The sequence below is a fragment of the Budorcas taxicolor genome, chromosome 1 (genome assembly GCF_023091745.1).
Source record: "Budorcas taxicolor isolate Tak-1 chromosome 1, Takin1.1, whole genome shotgun sequence".
NCBI lineage: Eukaryota > Metazoa > Chordata > Mammalia > Artiodactyla > Bovidae > Budorcas > Budorcas taxicolor.
In genome coordinates, this window is record NC_068910.1 from 209,902,871 (window position 1) to 209,922,279 (window position 19,409).

A 19,409-nucleotide genomic window follows, 5' to 3' on the forward strand; every position below is an offset into this window, starting at 1 on the left:
CCCTCAGTCCCACAGCTCAACGGCAGCCACTTGGGCTTGAGGCTTAGGTGCCGCCTGAGCCCCTGCTGGGTGCCCACCATGCAGTGGGGTCAGCTGAGCCAAGGCTGTGGGAAAGGAGGGGGAGGCCCTGTGTTTCTAAGCTGACCTCACCCTCACAGCGCCCACCACCTGGAGAGACACCACATGCCTCACCTCCCAGCCCCTCAACATGGGAGGAAATGGCAAAGGCAGCCAAGGGGTGACCCCCAGAGACACAGAGAATCAGGACCAGTGGGCTGGGGGTAGTTAGGGGCAGAGGCCGGTGCACCAGCAGATGAAAGCGCCCACATCTCCAGGAGGGCTGACAAAAGGAATGATTGTGAGCATCTATTAATACCGCTGCCTCAGAGAAGGAAACAGGAGCAGATGAAGGAGTTGTGAGGGAGCCACGACGACTCGGGGAGCACAGGACCCTCGGATGTACCGTTGCAGAGTGGCTTTAAAAACCCACTTGCAGTCCTTCTGAATGCCCCTTGAAAGGAACCCAGTCCCACCCCATTCGGCCTGCAGGACCCCTCCCCACCCGCTGCGCCGCCCCGTGCACGCAGGCCCCAGGTGAGCCTCTGAGGCCGCTGGGCGCTGGCCCCTTTCCTGTCCCCACACTCCACACTGCATCCCAGCTCACCTTCTTTCCTGAGTTCACCCCGTGGGGACCTTCCCGGAACGTTCTTTGCATTTGCACACAAACACGCATATGTGCATCCACACACAGACAAGCACACCCACCACAGCCTGCTCGCACACTGCCCTTGCTGGTTTGACTTGTAGGAGCTTTTCTGTTGGTTGATAGTAACTTCAAATAGGTTCCTGACATTTGCTCTGGTTATCATGTCTTTTACCAAAACAGGTTTTTAATTTCCCTGTGAAGTATCGGGCTCTCTGCCTTGCTCCAGGAGGACAGACACTCTAGGTCATTTTCTCTCAATATTCTGCATGGTTACCTAGCAAGTGCACGCATGCTTTTCGGTTTTCCCATGTGCATAGCCCGTCTGGAAGGAATTTCAGGGTGTGGTGATGTTTTGAAATTACTTTTAATGGGAATATCCTGGAACCCAGAGGCTGCCATAGTAGGAGCAGCTGAGGTGGGGAGACCCCGCCCCTGGGAAGGAGCTGGAGGTTGATGGATATTTAGGACTGGACAGACTAGATAAACAGGCTACACATGTGAACAGACCACAGAAAAGAAAATCCATCATTAATATGACAAGACAGTGACCCTCAGGTGTAACAGAAGTTTGAGGTGTGTTGGGAAGTGTATCTGTCAGCTCCTGCTACATAACAACCAGCCACAATGTCTCATGGTGGGACAGTTGGCATTTACTTCATTCCTGAATCACCCACAGTCACCTGCGGTATCTCTGCCTAAGACTCCAGGGGCTACCTCAGCTAATGCCCTGGGGCTGTGGGTCAGTGGGGATGCTTAGGCCATGGCTGTGGCTGCTCGGGGAACCCTGTTCTCAGGTGGAGGTAAATGGTTCCCAGACAGGCAACAGGTGAGAGTCTCTTCTGACCTGCTTGTTACCATGCTCACCTCCTCTGCCTGTATCCCAGCATCAGAGAGCTGAGGACACACTCTGCTGTCAGCAGTGAGAACCGGGGCTCCTCCAAACTGCCACAGGGCCGCGAGGGAACTGGGGTGCTGCGGCTCAGCAGGGCACCACCCTAGGACGGCCTTGTGCAGGACACACACGGGGCTGAGAGGAGCAGCAGATGCTGAGGGCACACATGACCCCGTTGACCCGAACATCAGCTCACAGGGGAAACTGAACATCTGTGTGGGAATCACGGGCAGGGTTGTGGTCACCATGGAGCCGGGCCCTGGGGGTGGGGGTCAGGAGGATTCTGTGACGGGGAGATGGCCGCTCAGGACACGCACCTTCCTGAATGTGTCTCATATTTCACAATGAAATGGTAAAGGAAATACAGGGAAAGGACAAGTGAATAAAATATATATTACGTAGAGTCTCTCTAACCCACTCCAGTCTTCTTGCCTGGAGAATCCCATGGACGGAGGAGCCTGGTGGGCTACATTCCATGGGGTTGCAAAGAGTTGGACATGACTGAGCAATTGAGCTCAGGAGTCTCTCTAAACGCTGATGTGAAAGACCTCGGGGCTAACACGTTAACTAGAAACAAAAATCAGCGTTGATCTACTCTGTATAAGTAGTGTCAAGGAATGAAGAACATAAATTCACATGTGTTTGTGTTTGCATAAATAAACACTGAGCACAAAGAGGGAATTCAGCGATTTCCTGACGAGGATGGGAAGGCGCTGGTGGCGACGAGGGGGCGGGGCCCCTCTGCAGAATCTCTAAGCAGCCCTGGGTTTAGAACCAGGTGACCTGACACACTGCCTATTTTGAAAGACCTCAGCCTGCAGACCCCTGGCAGCGCTCAGTCCTACAGCAGCTCTGACCCTCACCATCTGCAGCTCCAAGCCTCATGGATACTGCCCTCCTGGGGTACCCCCGCAGGGCCCATAGGTCACACCTCTTGCCCTCCTCCACCTCCAACTCCCAACACCCCGAGGACCCTGTGGCCCACCCTCCAGTGGGCCGTCATTGTCATCATCAACTCAGCTCCTAGACCAGAGCTGGCCCAGGTGGGTCTGAGTGGGTAACAGGCAGGAAGGCCAGAGGTCCCCAAGAGGCAGGAGGAAATAAGTGGCAAACATCCTGCCTGGAACTAACCAGTGTGTTTTTTTCTTATGGGAAATGTTTTTCTTAAGCTATGTTAAGGAAGCTATGTATTTGCTTTAGAATTTGCCTTTCTTCAAAATGGTTCCACCTAAGACTTAACTTTTTTTCTTTTTTCAAACCTTGGGCTGATAATGGTTCAACAAACCAGTATTCCCTGTCAATTGTTTTATGGTTGGGGGTTGACATACCTCATGTCATCCTATCTATTCTGGGAGCGGAGCCTGGTGAAACTCCCTCAGCCTTGAGTTGTCTCTCTTATCTGATTAATCGTTTTCTAACAGATATAAAACACCTTGCTAGAAACTAGCAAGGGGGCTCTCTTTTCCTGTCCCTTTCTAATGTCTAGGGGCTTCCCTAGTAGCTCAGTCGGTAAAGAATCTGTTTGCAATGCAGGAGACCCAGGTTCAACCCCTGGGTCAGGAACATGCCCTGGAGAAGGAAACGGCAACCCACTCCAGTACTATTGCCTGGAGAATTCCATGAACAGAGGAGCCTGGCAGGCTACAGTCCATGGGATCACAAAAAGTCAGACACGACTGTGCAACTAACTTTCACTTTCACTTTTCACTTTCTGATGTCTATGTCAGAAGTTTTCCCTGTCTCTATTATGCTTTAAAAGAAACTCTGCTACACAAAAAGCCCCAAGTCATCAAGCCTCATCTCTGACCCTGGATGGAAATCCTCTCCTCTGGAGGTCACAAATCCCAGCATAACACACAGCTCACAGAAACAACCTTTCAGGTCTTGTCCTGTTGCCTCCAGCCCTGGAAATGGGGGGGCAGGGGGGCTTGGGCTTTCCACCACTTCCCATCCCTCCCTCACCACCCAGGCCCTGCAGAGACCCTCCTGGGACCCCCACCACTGGGCCTGGGCCACTGAGCTTCCACCAAGAGAAGTCAGTGCCCAGTGCCTGGGACTCTCCCTTCTGGGACCCCAGGTCTGACACTGCACCCTCTTCCCCTAGAACCCGGGACCTGGCCCACACATCACCTTCATGTCCCCGGCCGCTTGCTGCTCTCATCTTCTCCTGTCCTAGGAGGAGCTGGTCCGGCCACCCCTCACCTTGGTGGATCCCCCACCATTCCCCTGTCCATCAGGCAGCATGGCCCTCATTCCTCCATGAGATCTGAGAGTCCTACTAAGGGGGCTCTGGCCCCCAGGACCCCGGGTACTCTGTGACCCTGTGTCACCTCGTGCTCCACCCCCATTCCCTCCCACTTGTCCCTCCCCTCGTCCCCACCAGTGCCTTCCCATCCGTGTTTGCCGCCTCTGTGTTTGGTGCCTCACGAGGTCCCATTTCTGCCACTCAGCTCAGACCTCCCCCAAGCCCCTCACTGGGATCCCACGTGCACCCCACATGGACCCCACAGGCACCAGTGTGTCATCACTTTACTGGCACTGCCAACCCCAGCCATGCCCACTCCTCACAGCCCCCTATCCTTGCCCCTCATATCCCCCCCAGGATGTGTCCGGAGCAGCCGCAAGGAGGAGTGGAGTCCGTCGATTCCCCGCTCAGCCGTCACTCCTGCCGGGCCTCCAGCCGGCCCAGCACCAGTGCTGCCTGTGTCTGGGCATCTTGCAGGAGACTGGAGATACGCTGGCGGACCTAACAGACACAGGAGCACTTCATCACCACTCACCTGCCACCCACCCCACGGGCCCAGCCTCCCTGCTGGTTCCCTAGGCTGTCCACTCTGGGTGGCCCCGAGCCTCTGACCTGGGGAACTCCAGATCCTCACAGGTCTCTCAGTGGGGGTGGGAGAGTCCCTCTGTCTTTCCTGACGTTTGGGGCCATCAAGGCCCAGTCCCCACCCTCCCGGTCTCCCTACTTTATATACCACTGCTGAAGGCGGGGCTGTGTCCTCCAGGCCCAAAGGGGCAGCTCTCAAGTGGCTAGTATGTTATCTCATGCCCTAGGGTGGACAGGGCCTTCCCTGATGACAAGCTCAGCTTGGCTAGAGAGGCAAGTCGGGACTGGCTAGCCCTAGTGCTCCCATTCCCAGTCAGGAAATCACTTTTTAACAATCATCACAAAATCACAAATACAGGGTGGTGGCCAGGGCTGGGAATGGGGGTTACTGTGGGGCCTCCTCTGGAGTGGCAAGAATGTTCCAGCACTCGATAGAGGGAGTGGTCTCACAACCGTAGATGTGCCAACTGCCTCTGACTTGTATAATTTAACATAGCGAGTTGCACGTTCTGTGAGTTCTCCTCCAAAAAGAGTGACAATGAAATTGTCACAAATGCTGAAGTGGGACCATTGCACAGGCCAGCAACTGCTCTCTGAGACCACGTGTTGCCGGTGCTGCAGCCCAGCCCATCCAGGGGACCCGGCCCTGGCCAGAGCCCCCAGGAGGGAGTAAGGGGGTGCCAGCAGGCACCCAGGCCACTTGCCCTGACAGAGACCCTGAAAGAAGGCCCCAGCTGTCCCCTGAGGCCTGCGTTCTGCAAGACAGGACTTGTCCACCCGTAGCAGCTGGAGGACTGTCTCGTCAGACAGACACATCCCTCCCTCTCAAGGACATACTAGCCAGGTGCCCCCGGGCCCCACATGCAGGAACCAAGGCAACCTCCAGGCCTCTCAGTAGGCCCGGCCTATGCTCCCGCTCACCTGGTCCTTAAACGCGTCATCAGTGACATCCTTCAGGTTGATGAGCACATTGAAATATGCACCAAACACACCTGTCTCCAGGGCCTTGGCTGCCACCTACAATGGCCACGAGGCAGAACCAGCCAGCCGTGATGGGGCAGGCTGCGGGGCCTCCCCCTGCCCACTCCTCAGCCCAGGACATAGCCTGGGGGTCTCACGCCTCAACCCTGAAGACGGCAATCTGCCTGGCCACTAGAGCCCTCAGGAGCCCGGAGTCACTGGACAGAAGCCTGGCCCTCTCCAAGGTGGGTCCCAGGGCCTCTGTGCCACCCAGTACTCAGAGGCCCACCCTCACCTGACCACCCGGCAGTCCACAACCTGCTGACCTCGGCACTCCAACCCCGCGACCCAGTGATGCCTCAGGCACAGCCCAGGCTGGAGACGTGCTTAGCCCAGGCTGGGTGCATGCTCAATCACTCAGTGTCCAACTCTTTGCGACCCCATGGACTGTAGCCCGCCAGGCTCTTCTGTCCGTGGGATGATCCCAGGCAAGAATACTGGAGTGGGTTGCCGTTTCCTTCTCCAGGGGCTCTTCCCGACCCAGGGATGGAACCTGTGCATCCCTGCATTGGCAGGCGGATTCTTTACCACTGAGCCACCTGGGAAGCCCGGAGCTGGCCGCACGGGGCCTTTAACAATGAGCACAGCATGTTGGCAGTTTACAGGCCCCGAGGGGCCACAGAGATGGGCAGCACATGCTGGGCCAGGAAGACCCAGAATGCAGGAACCATGGCCTCTGTGCTCAGACAGCTTCTAGAACCTTCCCAACAACTCACAGGCAGCCACCTCCCAGGAAAGGAGTATACAGTCCTTAGGGCCTGAAGACCAGACACTGAAAACAGGTGTCTCTCTGTAAAGACCATGTGGCTGGGGGCCTCGGATCGGGCTGTAGACAAACAGCACTGGGTGTGATGGCCCTTGTCCCCAGGCCTCCATGCAGAGGCTACAGACAGGGTGCGAATGCATGTCTGCGAGCGCCTGGGGTTTCTGGGAGAGGGGCCAATCGGGAGGAGGGCGGCTGGGGCCAGAGGGGATAGTCAGAGGTGGACTCTGGAGCACACTCGAGTGTCTGCCTCTGCGCTGTGACCTTGAACAAGATCTTAGTAGAGCCGGCCCTGAAGGCTGAGACGGACCGAGACACCCTACCAGCACTCACGTCTGCTGGCTCAGTGAGCAGCTGTGACGCCCACTGACCCTTCACTCTGCACCGGCAGCAGGGCCTGCCACGTACCTGCAGGTCTGACCTGCAGGCCAGGTTCACGCACAGGGCCAGCTCTCGCAACACCGGCCACAGCGAGGCCACCGTCTCTGCCAGCGCCAAGGGCACAGCCACCGCCTGCCTCAGCCCCTCCTGCAGAGCGGCCTCACGTCTGGAAGCAAGGCCATTGGCAGTCAGAGCCTGGGGTGCCCAGACACCCCCAGTCCCTACCCGATGACTCCTTGAGGAGCCCACGGAACCAGGCTGGGGACCACAGGGAAATCGTTGTTCAGCCACAGCACACCCGGCGGGGACTGACCAGTACCAGGGATGTTCGCTGCACTCACCTGTCCTTGTCCTCAGGTGTGTTCTTGGGCAGCTTTGTCGCTTTCTGCCAGAGCAAGCACAGAAACACAGCGGGGTGAGGGACTGTGACAAGGGGACTGGGAGTCTAGGGAGGGCGGGGGCCTAACACAGCGCCCACCACCTCCAAGTTTGTTTCCGTGAATCACAGATCAAGAGCCACCTCTGAGGGACTGGGGAGGGGGCCAGAGGGGAGTGAGGGCTCCAGCACCAGTCTTCCCCACCCACTCCAGGGGAGGCAACTGTGCAACCCCAGAGACCAGCATAAAGTTTCAGGCCGTGTCCCCCCACCCCCGAGGGCGACACACAGCCCAGGCCTCCTTCCAGGAAGTATGAAACTGCTCCTCCCACTGCCCCACCCATGTGAGATGCACCAAGAGGTGCACGTGACCTCCAGGTCGGATGGCCGTGTTGTCAGGGGATCTCGGGAGGACCACTCCAGGCACCACCCACGCAAGCTCTGCAGGGGCCACCAGGCGGCATCCTTCATACAGGAAACGCACTCACCCCGGGGTGAAAGCCTCCCCCGAGTCACTCACAAAGCCATCCACTGAGGCCCAGCGACGGAGGCCAGCTGTCCACCTAGGGCCCAGGTGCAGACTAGACTCGGCCCAAACCCCCTAGCAGGGCTGGCCCAAGGCCTCTGCCCCAGGCGTGCCCAGAACACTGTCCACCCTCACATTAGGTCTTGCCCCAAGGTGGCTTTGGGCACTGGTGTCCGCCGGGAGCTCACACCTTCCCCAGCAGGCCCTCCTCCCCTGTGGGGTCCAAGCACCCCCCTTTCCTCCTCTCCTGTGTCCCCTGCTGGCTCTGCTCTCACACACCCCTGGGACTTCTTGACCTTGAACTCACACCTCAACCTTCCTGCGAGTCCCCTGACCTCCACCCAGGTCTGATAGACACCCCTCCTCCAGGCCCTCCTGAACAAGGGAGGTCTGGATCTAGCCTCCCAGCTCCCGGGGCCCTTTCCTTCTGTCGCTGAGCTGTCTTCTCTGATCACTAACACTGTGACTGTGTTACCATGTAAAGATTTCTGTTCCTACCCTTTTGGGACCAGAGCTCTTCCCTGAGGACCCGGTCTTCCTCCAGCATCTGCAGGTCTGGGTGTCAGCCCATCAGCAGGGTGCAGGAAGCTGGGCAGAGGGACACTGAGCCTGGCTGACCCTCAGGGCAGGTGTCCTCCTCTCCCTCGACCCCCAGCCCTGCAGAGACTCTGACCTGGGGTCACACCTGTGACCCCAGACGTCTGTGCTAGTAGCAGTCTCCCCCTCACCCCCATGACCCTGGCCCCCCTTTCTCTCCTCTGGAGACCCCCATCACTGTCTACTGACCCCACTGTCCCTCAGGTCCTGCTCCGTAGGGCCAGTGGTGACGGCCCGCCTGCACACGCACCAGGTAGGCCTCGAAGGCCCGGGCGTCGGCATCCACCATCGCAGTCAGCTCAGCCACGGCGGCGTGAAAGGGCGGGATCAGGCGGCGCATGGTCACGTCCAGATGCTCGAACTGGCGCCGCCCATAGGTCATCAGGCCGGCCATGGAGGCCAGGGCGGCGCCCTGGGGAGAGCGCACTGATCATGGGACCAGCCCCGGGCCGGGCGCCCCCATCCCCACCTTCCACCTCCTCGCCCCAAGCCCCACTCACCATGGCTGCACTGGCCGCAGCCACGGAGCCGCCCCCCGGGGCTGCTGAGCGGGCGCCCACGGCCCGGATGAAAGCACACAGGGGCTGGTCCACCAGGCTTTGCTCAGGCCGGTCCTGGGGGACCAGGTACCTGCAGGGCGGGGGCAGTCAGGGAGGCCAGGGTTGGGGTGGGCTGGGGTCTAGGTCGGAGGGTCCTGGGTCATTACTTCTAGGCTAGGAAGGTGGGACTTGGGGGGTCCCTGGCTCAGACCAGCACAGGGGAGGGGATATGGGCCCTGTTTGCAGAGCAGCCACCCCGAAAGCGGCTGTGACCAGCCAGGAGCTGTGTGAGGACCGAGTGGGACCTGTTGGGGCCTCACTGGGCCCCCCAACAAGCCCCCAGCCCTACACTTAGTGACAGAGCAGAGCTCTGGACGACCAAGGGGGTCTCTGCACAGGGGTGGGGGTCGGGGGCTGCTCACTCAATGATCCGCTCCTTGGGGTTGAAGGGGGACAGGGAGTCCAGGCCCAGCCGGTTCACCACCTGGAAGAGGGCCTGGTGAGTGGGGTTCCCTTGAGCCCAGGTCCCACCCCTGCCACCTGTGGGGGTGCTCCCTGGCCCTGGTGTGGAGCTTGCAGGGACACAGCTGCCATACACACACACCCACACCCACCAGCAGCCCTGCAGACAGAAGCTTTTCAAGGCAGGTGACCTGCCAGACCCTGGACTCCACCCACTGCACTGCCCCGGGGAGACCCAGGCCCAGTGTGACCCGTCCTCCCCACGCGCTAGCCTGTGCTGGAAAGGGGCCAAGACAACTGCCTCTTGGACGGGGTTCCAGCTCCTGGGAGTCAGTGGCTCTGGCTCTCAAAGGCCCAGAGCTGCATGAGCACCCCAGCTCTGACCCTCGATATGTGACGAAAAGTGAAGTTTACCCAACTTAAAAACAAAGTTGAAAATATCCTTTTGGTGAAATGAATTCCCCATATCAGAGAGGAATTCTTTTCACCTAAAGACACTTTTAGGACACACCATGGGGCTGATGCTGACAACACAGTCCCAGCCCCTCTGAGCCACATGGGGACAGAAAGCGACAAGTACGGGACAAGTTGAGAGCCAGGGATGGCCTGAGGTCTCCCAGAGGACACGGGAACAAGGCGGGAACGTACCAGAGTGCGCCTGAGAGCAGCCCACCTGCTGCAGAAAACCTCAGAAAGAGGAACAGGACTGTCAGAATGGACTTAAGCACCCAAAAGCCTGGCAGGAAGTAAAGGAAACCATCCACTGCCAGAAAGCTCTCCCTGCCCTGGAGCTGGGTCCACCCGGAGACGCCTGAGCCATCTCTCAGGAGCACGGCTCAGACCAGAGGCCCCTGGAAGACAGCACCTCCAAGGATGCATTTGGGGAGAGCCACCCTTCACAGGAAATAATCAAGATCCTTTCCAGTCTGAGACTTAGTTTGGTGAAGCCCCCAGATGGTGAAGCCCCAGAAAATATCTTTCCTGGGAATTGTGACCTGAGAGGGAGAGAGGCCACAGTTCACACAGAATTCTCTTCTGTGTGGCTCCAAAGCCCGAACAAGAGGCTCATCTACAGGGCCCAAGCAGCAACAGAAGTTTAAACCAGTGACCAAGCATTCAGGAAGATCCCCTGGAGCAGGAAATGGCAACCCACTCCAATCTTCTTGCCTGGAGAATCCCACGGACAGAGAAGACTGGCGGGCTACAGTCCAGGAGGTCGCACAGAGTCGGACATGACTGAGCAGCTAGGCGTGACCAAGAAGAAAGCCAGGCATGCAGTCAGAACTCCCAAAGCACCTGCAGAAGCGTCACTACGTATGTCAGGAGGCACGATGCTTTGGAAAGCCAGACCTACAAAGGCTGCAGATGTCAGAACTTTCAGATAAAGAATATAAAATACTATGGTTTCAAGAAGCAATAGAGAGCATCAAACATGTTAATAAACGATAAATAGATGTGGGAGGGGTGAAAGTGGAAAAAGGATGGAGGAGGGAGATTCTTGAGGCTGGATTTCAAGAGGCACAAAGTATTTACATGTCTTGAACTGTTGCCCCCAGGAGTGCTTATTAACAGCAACAGGAAAAACAGGAACACCACAGTGATAACCCTGGGTTGGGGAGACCAGTCCAACAAGGGGACCCAGGTAACGAACGCCCTGAGGGGGACACCCCATCACTTCTGTGCTGCTCTTGCCGGAAACACACAAGCACACCCAGCCCTGAGAAAGGTCAGACCAGCACCCAGCAAGCAGTGCTCACAGCCCATCATGGTCAAGGAAGGACAGGGAGAACTGGGGCCCTGGTCCAGATTAAGGGCCGTAAAAGACAGGGTGTGTGGACCCGCTCCTGGTCTGGGGCGGAGCCAGGAGAGGGAGACACTGACATGATTTGATTACAGTCTGCAGATTAGAGCAGATCGTACTGTGCTAAATTTCCTGATTTTGATCATTGCACTGTGGTTGTATAACAGAATGTCCTTGATCTAGACAAATACACTCTGAATAAATGAGGCATAAAGGGCACAGTGTCTTCAATCTACTCTGAAATGGTCCAGAAACAAATGTGATTGTGCGTGAATGTAGAGAAAGAGAGATACAGAAAATGGTGCAAAATACAACAATAGGTCAATCTGGAGGGAATAAAGCAGCTCCTGATACTATGTGCGCCTAGTGAGCAAGAATTGCATCAAAATAAAAAGTGACACAGAACTTTGTAATGGCCAGAAAGAGAACAAACCAAGCTATAAAGTACATAAGTGTTTAAGAAGTGAAGCCTGAGAAAACCACAGCAAATTCAGAGGGGGGAAAACGGAGAGAAAGTATAGGAAAAAACAGGATATATGGAAGAAGAAAAGTGACTGTGTCTGCAAAGTGAAAGAACCAAACACTGAATCAAAAGTATTAAAGAAAATATTCCTGAAACTGAACAAGAATGAATCAGTAAATCACACAGAACCCTGTTCTAAAGAAAAACTGATGCAGAATAATCAACACCAAGACATATATGGCAGAGTTACTGAATTTCAAGGATAAAGACAGTTCTTCAAGCTTCGGGGAGAAAGAACAGGTCAGCAGGGGTGTGGAAGTTACCAGACGGCCTTAGACTCCCCCACCATACACACAGCGATGTTTATTCCAAAGGTGGCAAGGATGTGCCTGCGACATTCTCAGGAGAAAAACAAGTGCCTAGAGGTTTTGGTCCTCCTTTATTGTTGTTGTTTAGTTACTAAGTTGTGTCTCTGCAACGCCATGGACCTCCAGGACCCACCAGGCTCCTCTGTCTACAGGATTTTCCAGGCAAGAATATTGGAGTGGGTTGCCATTCCCTTTTTCAGGGGATCTTCCTGACCCAGAGATCAAACCCGCATCTCTGAGTCTCCTGCATTGTCACGCGGGTTATTTACCACTGAGCCACCAGGGAAGCTCTTTGGTTGTCCTACTGTTTTGAAAGAATGAAGTCACACAAAGACATTCCCAAACACACTAGAACCTACAGAATAAAGCCCCCTTGAGCCTTTCTTCGAAAACCTGCTTGACTCTGAAATCTAGGCAACAGAGAAAGGACAGAGATGCACAGTGACCTCACTTAAGTACAGAACCAAGCTTAAATATCTATGTATATTTAATTCATGTGGATATGGTTACAGAAGGTAAATGGTATACTTCAGACAATGTAAAAATATCAACGAAGCAATTTAAATCTGGACCAGCAATGACAGCTCACACAGTGCACTGATTTTCTTGTCTTTCTTCACCATGAGTCAAGAGACATTCTAACACTGATTAAGAGCTAAAGGAGTAAGTATACTATGCAAACTTATATAGGTAACCAGCGAGAACTAACAAACGAATTCAGCAAGGTAGCAGGATGCAAAGTCAACCCACAAAGATCAGTGCATTTCTGAACACTGACAATGAACACTGAAGAACAAATTACAAAAACAATTCCATTATCAGTAGCATTAAAAAAAAATTAAATACTTAAGGATTAATTAACTTCACCAAGGAGGTGAAAGACTGCAATGAGAACTACAAAACATGCTGAAAGGAGCTAAAGACACTGAAGAGGACACAGCCCAAGTTCAGGGCGAGAAGATGGTGCCGTGACATGGAGCACCACCCGGTGACTGGCGGGGACAGTATGAGTGGTACCTTTCTGACAGTACCTTTCAGAGAAACGGGAAACCCCATCCTGGACGGTGGTGATGGGCGCACAACTTTATAAACATCCTTAACACCACTGACCAGCACGCTTAAATAGGGCTAAGATGGGAAATTTTATGTCATGTGTGTTTTACCATAATTTTAAAAGCTGAAAAAATATTTAAAAGAACCAACTCCCTTAAAAAAAAATGACACAGCTCTAAAAAACCGGGAACTAGAGAAGGGAGATGGAGAAGGCAATGGCACCCCTCTCCGGTACTCTCGCCTGGACAATCCCATGGATGGAGGAGCCTGGTAGGCTGCAGTCCATGGGGTCACTAAGAGTCAGACACGACTAAGTGACTTCACTTTCACTTTTCCTTTCATGCATTGGAGAAGGAAATGGCAACCCACTCCAGTGTTCTTGCCTGGAGAATCCCAGGGACGGGGGAGCCTGTTGGGCTGCCTCTATGGGGTTGCACAGAGTCAGACACGACTGAGGAGACTTAGCAGCAGTGGCAGCAGAGAAGGGAGAAAAGATGGGGGTAAACATCGAGAGTTACTTTCTCATGTGCACAGCAAGCAGCCTGCAGATCGCAGACCTCAAGCTTCACAGACAGTGAGTTTTGGACAAATTTTGTAGCAATGCTGCTTCAAACAATTCTATGGGCCCCCTTTTTCCAACAGCATTTGCTCACTGTGTGCCTCTGTGTCAGATTTTGGTAATTCTCACAATATTTCAAACCCTCCACCAGCATTAAAATCACAACTCTCTGAAAGCTCAGATAAAAGTTAGCTTTTTTTTTTTTAGTAATAAAATACTTTTAAGTATGTGCACAGTTTTTTTAGACACAATGATATTGCACACTTAACAGACTATAGTCTAGTATGAACATAACTTTTATATACACCAGGAAACCAGAAAATCATGTGAGTGGCTTTATTGGGATATTCGATTTATTTGCAATGGCCTGGAACTGAATATCTTAGTGGTGCTTGCACTGATAAAAATTGACAAATCACATTGATACATTTAGATAGATTTTAACTTAATAAATCAAAAATGGAGATGAATATGTTAAGTTATGGGCTTTCCCGATGACTCAGCAGTAAAGACTCCACCTGCAGTGCAAAAGACCCAGGAGATGTGGTTCAATCCCTGGGTTGGGAAGATCCCCTGGAGAAGGGCATGGCAACCCACTCCAGCATTCTTGCCTGGAGAATGCCCAAGGACAGAGGAGCCTGGCTGGCTACCGTCCATGGGGTTGCAGAGTTGCACACACAGAGTTGCATACACACATTATAGTGCCTCCATATAACCGGAAGAAAACCACATCCTCTCTGCCTAAAAACAGGACAAAAGCAAGCCCAAGCATATCTGCGGTATTTAGTAAATACAAAAGGATAAACCCAACAACCAAAAGACAAAAACTCTCAGAGAAATACAGTCATGTGCTCATTTTAAGAAATATCTTCAAAACAGAACCACTGGCTACCACCAGAGCTGGCTAGAGGGACCCAGGACTGCAGGAACCATGTGGTGAATAGCCCACGGAGGCTAGACTCACACCCCCAAATCTGGACGGGTCAGGACTAGAGGAGGGGCAAGTCCCTCCATCTGACCGAGCCCAGGCACCCCCTCTCACAGAAGTTTCACAAAACTGAATATATTTTACGTCATAGAGAAACCTCCAACAGTGTCCACCAAGTGAAAAATGTGATCTCAACTTGCAGGCACAGACAATAAAACAAAGAAGGAGAAGTAGGAGGCCACATGGACAGGAACCCAGGCCTGGGAGCAGGTGCCTGGAGCTGCCGCCCGCCGCCCTGCTCTCTCTCAGGACCCCCAGCCCCCCACCCCCAGCCCCGCCCTCATAGGCCCTGCCCACCAGCCTGAGCCGATGCTCCTCCTCCAGGAGGAACAGGTTCTCCTGCTCGCAGTAGAAGGCGGCCGCGTCCAGCAGAGCCTTCAGAGGCACCAGGCCCACCAGCTGCGAGCCCACCACCGGGAGGCTCAGCTCCTGCGGAGGGCGGAGGGCAGAGGGCGAAGGTCGGAGATCAAGGCATCAGTGCCCAGGCAGCTGGGCTTGGGAATATGGGGAGGACCTGCCCCGCTCACCTGGGCTTCTCTGCAGGTCTCCTCGAAGACGGTGTGCAGCCCTGTGACCTCAAAGTCCAGGAGGTTCATGGACACCTGAGCCAAGTTCTTCTCATCCAGGTACCAGCCGATGCCCTGCACCTTGCTCAGGCGTCCTGGCTGTGGAGGACAAGGCTTACCCAGCCCGGCCCTGCCTCTCCTGGCACCCCGCACTGACAGTCCCCCCCTCCCGCATCCCCTCAGCTGGCCCAGGGTCTCCCTTCTGCCCCAGACACGGGGACAAGGGGGGCCGTGGCCTGAAGACTGTGCCATGCAGCTGGTCTCCTCCTTGCCTTGCTCTCCCGGCCTCTCATCTGAGCATGGGAGGGGCCTGCCCACCACCGGAAGCAGAGCCCCCAACAGTGGCTCACCCCACACAGGGTCCAGGCTCAGACCAGGCCCTGCTGCCTGGCCAGCATTCCACCCACGTCCTTGTCTTGGGCCTGGCTCCTTCCTCCCATCCCACCCCTGCCCCAGAGGCCAGCTCACAGCCCTTGCTCTTTGGGGCACTCACTCCCTCTCAGGGGGGACCTCTGACTTCTGACCTCAGCAGAGCACAGAACAGGACTGGGGAGCTGCCATGCTTTTATGCTGTGCTTGCTGATGGCTGAGCGTTTGGGAGAGAAGCTGGGCACAGGCCTCTGGGGGTGGAGGCTGACAGAGGAGGAGCAGGGCCTCCTTCACCAGGTGTGTCTTTGTCTACCTGTGTCCAGTGCAAAGTTTCTGCAGAAGTGGTGCTCAAACCAGGTGGGGGTTCCTATGGCAGACTTGGTGGACTGGGGTACCTGGGGATACCCGGGACTCAGCAACGCCTGTTTTCCTATCAGCGTGGAAATGCTGCAGTATGTTGGCCACAGCTGTAGACCTGCTGCTTCCATGGAAAATGTCCTTAAAGACTTGCTCCTGAACCTCAAACCCTGGAACTCTGACCCTGCCAGTCCCGCATGGCATGGACACTGAGGTGGGTGGGTCCACCCACCCACCCGCCATGTGTTGGGGGTCCACACATGGTGCCAAGCCTTGACCCTCTCTGGGAGCCCCTCGAGATGCAACAGGAACGGGCCAGGCCTCATGGGACTGCAGGCGCCGCCCACCTGGTCCTTCCCACGACCCTGCTCACGGAGATTGAGGGCAATGCGGTGCGCCTGCTCCTTGGTGCTGAGCAGGTTGATGTTGAACGCCAGGAGGAACTTCCGCGCCCCTGTGGCGGTGGCCCCCCAGCTAGGAACGAAGGAGCTGGGCCCGAAGTCGGGTGCCCACTCGGCCTGCTTGAGCTGTGGGGAGACCGGCGGGTGAGGGAAGCGGGGAGAAGGGCCCAGCCCAGACCGCCCCCTGCTGAGGGGCACAGCACCTTCTCAGGGAGGGCCTCGTACTCCCCGGCCCGGATGGCCGGCAGGGACTGGCGGCTGGTCGTCCGTGCAGCCTCGCCGTAGAGGTACACTGCAAAGGGACCTGACGAGTCAGGCCCCTGGCGGCGGGCATTGTGGGACCCCGTTCCTGCAGCTCCATTGCTGGCAGCCCCTATCTCTGTGCCCCGTCAGGTGGGTGTGGTCGCTGATGGGCACTCTGTATAGGCAGGACCCCTCCTCTGCCCACCCAGGGGCAGGGCAGGCCCCACTCCCACTGCCCAGGCTCTGATGCCCCAGAAAAACCCACAAGAGTTGGGAGCAGGCACGCGGGGCTGAAGGATATTCATGTTTCTCTCCAAATTGCATTTTTGCTAAACAAAACATGGAATGTGGAGGAGAGAAAACAAACCTCACTGCCAGCTCCCGATGCCTGCACGAGGCAGGACCCATCCCCAAGTCGGCCCATCGGCTCACAGGCAGGGGCCGGACGTGCAGCTGGCCTCTCAGGTGTTCACCTGTTGCATGGGCTGGGCTTCCCTTGATTTAATTCCCCAAAGAGACTGTTAAGGGCTTTCTGTGTCCATCTTGCTCAAGCCCTTCATGGAGCCGCTACTCAAGCCCACTGCCAAGCAAGGGTGACAGTCTGCCAGCTCCCTGACAGCTGGGACCCTGTCCTCACAGGTTCTCATCATAGGAGAAGGGGGACCTACTCCTGCCTGTCAAAAACCTGCATGGTAGAGTTTTCTCCCTTAAAATCTGCATTTTTCAGGATGTAAGAGCAGAGACCCTCACAGGGTGCCTGCTGTTGCTGCTGTTGAGCTGAGGTGAGGAGGGGCCACCCGCCCTGGGCTCTCACCTGGCACACCCAGCTCCTCTGCCAGCCGCTGGCCAAAGGCCTGGGCACACAGCACACACTCGTCCATGGCGACACCCCTCACCGGGATGAAGGGGCACACGTCCAGGGCGCCCATCCGGGGGTGCTCCCCTACACAGAGATGGGGCTGAGGAAGGGGGCCTAGGTGTGGAACCCACCCTCCGGCCCCTTCTGCGCACTTTCAGACTGACTACAGGGCCCCAGAGAGGCAGGCTGAGCACTGCGGCCTGTCGATGGCAAACCCCTCCCCCTCCCTAGCGACCACCTGCGCTCGCAGGGAGGGGACTCCTGCACCCCGCTGCCCTACAGGGTTACCTCAGAAGCTGAGTCCCACTGCAGGCCAGCAGCCCATGGCCAGATAGGCAGCCCCACGTCCCCTCCCCCCAGGTGGCCCCTCAGATGGCAGCCCCACGTCCCCGCCCCCCAGGCAGTCCCCCAGATGGCAGCCCCATGTCCCCTCCCCCCAGGGAGCCCCCCAGATGGCAGCCCCACATCCCCTCCCCCCAGGCGGTCCCCTAGATGGTAGCCCCACGTCCCCTCCCCCCAGGCAGTCCCCCAGATTGCAGCCCCACGTCCCTCCCCCCAGGCGGTCCCCTAGATGGCAGTCCCACATCACCTCCCCCCCCAACCAGGCAGCTTCTCTGAGATAAGCCTCGGTTGCCCTTCACCAGTTGGAATCACTCATGAATTCCCTCCCCCTCTGTGAGAGGCCAGAGACCTTGCCCTTTAGACCAGTTCCCCATGTGTCCATTGGCCTTTGACACTGCTGCCCAAAGAATGTGTTTGGTTTGTGGGCTGTTGACAGATAGGGCTCTGTCCCCCATACCCAGGGCCCGTGCAGAGTGCAAGCACCTTGCTACCGGCCACTCTTGGGCCCCTGAAATGTAAACGGGGTCCAAGGAGCATCCGGCTAGCCTGTTGGCCCCTTGCCCTCTGCAAGTCCTGAGCGCGAGGCAGGCCGCCCTCCCCCGCCCTCACCTCTGTGTTGGCTCATGTCGATGAGCCGGTGGGCAGCGCGGGCAGCATTCAGGGCCCCCTCCACCACATCCTCAGGGCGCCCCACGAAGGTGTAGACAGTGCGGTTGGTGGAGGGGCCGGCGTCCACGTCCAGCAGTGTGCAGCCTGGGGTCTGCGCCACTGCTCGAGCGATGGCGTCAATCACCTGGGTGTGAAGCCGGGCCTACGCCTCTGTCTCCCCATGAGGAGTGGGGCACTGGAGCTGCCGGGGCCCAGTCTGTCCTGCCCCCACCCGGACACAGGGCCAGGAGCTGGTGCTGGGCATCTGGGAGCAGCGACAGGCAACCCCATGGGGAGAAACTGAGGCAGGGAGCAGAACTGGGTGGGGGGCTGCCGGGGCCCCTAGACGGTGACTACAGGCCAAGGTCATAGAGGGTTGGGGGCCCGGCCCCCAGGCAGCCCAGAAACTGCTGAGGCAGCGGGAAGGCTGCCCAGCGCTCCGTGACTCAGTTTCCTGCAGATGACCTGGGGGTAAGGGTGGGTGGTGGAGGGGAGGCCATGCCCCGCACAAGGACCCTCAAACAGCTGTGTGGATCAGCCTTCTGGGGCTCCATCAGCACCCGAGAGGCCAAACCACCTGCCCAGACCTGGACCAGGACCCCGGACTGGTTGCCCACCCACTGCTCCTTCCTCACCCTTTCTAGAAAAGACAGTCTCCAGGCCCCACCCCAAGCCAAGCCCTCCTGGTCCCAAGCCCCCTGCACTGTCCTGGCTGCCCCCAGGCCCTCACCTCCTGATTGTTCCCCTCTGAGAAGTTGGGGACACATTCCACCAGCCGGGACATGATCCAAACCCTGACCCAGACGCTTCTTTCACCAGCAGAGGTGGGAAGGAGGCTGGCGGGGCCTTTATTCCCCAATCAGGGCCCTCCCTGAGCCAGGCTTCTTATTAACTGGGCAGATGGGGGAGGGGCAGAGCCAGGACCCTGCGAGGCAGCCAGCAGAGGAGGAGGTGGAGGCGAGGACCGACACCTCTGCCCAGCTGAGTGTGGGCTCCCCTGAAAGAAGTACTGGACTCCTGGGGAAAAGTCCTCAGCAGGCTACAGCCTCAGGTCACCCCAGGCTCCAGGCCTAGATGGGCCCAGGGCCCCCTGGTGACCCTCTGGGCGACCCTCCTGGTCGCTGTTTCTTTGTGGAAAAACTGAGCCTCAGGGCCACAGAGAGACAAGAGGGACCGTGTGTGAGGCCCTGGGCCTGGCTCTCAGCAGAGGTCAGCAGGAGGCTGTCAGGAGGGTGGGTATTGGTGGGGGGGGGGGGCAGAGTGCAGGCCCATGGCACTGGGAAGGGGCAGGCAGGTGAGG

The 19,409-nt window shown here is 56.7% G+C and overlaps 1 protein-coding gene across 1 annotated transcript; it reads right to left on the minus strand.

Moving 5' to 3' along the window:
* Positions 1-4,257: 4,257 nt before the first annotated feature.
* FTCD (formimidoyltransferase cyclodeaminase) lies at positions 4,258-18,893 on the minus strand. The gene is made up of 14 exons (XM_052647634.1): positions 18,840-18,893; positions 18,071-18,254; positions 17,075-17,203; positions 16,221-16,309; positions 15,964-16,143; positions 14,852-14,989; positions 14,622-14,753; positions 9,053-9,114; positions 8,592-8,721; positions 8,342-8,503; positions 6,934-6,977; positions 6,620-6,758; positions 5,350-5,445; positions 4,258-4,344 (listed from the first exon to the last, which is right to left on the minus strand). The coding sequence occupies exons 1-14, from the start codon at positions 18,891-18,893 to the stop codon at positions 4,258-4,260; spliced, it is 1,626 nt and encodes a 541-aa protein (XP_052503594.1).
* Between the last annotated feature and the right edge of the window lie 516 nt (positions 18,894-19,409).

Bases quoted from the DNA above. Each gene is read 5' to 3' on its own strand.
- FTCD (XM_052647634.1), bottom strand. From the start codon at position 18,893: ATGTCCCGGCTGGTGGAATGTGTCCCCAACTTCTCAGAGGGGAACAAT. The intron at 6,978-8,341 runs GTGCGTGTGCAG...TTGCTCTGGCAG, and splicing joins GGGCCTTCGAGGCCTACCTG to AAAGCGACAAAGCTGCCCAA. The intron at 6,759-6,933 runs GTGAGTGCAGCG...CCTTGCTTCCAG, and splicing joins ACACCTGAGGACAAGGACAG to ACGTGAGGCCGCTCTGCAGG.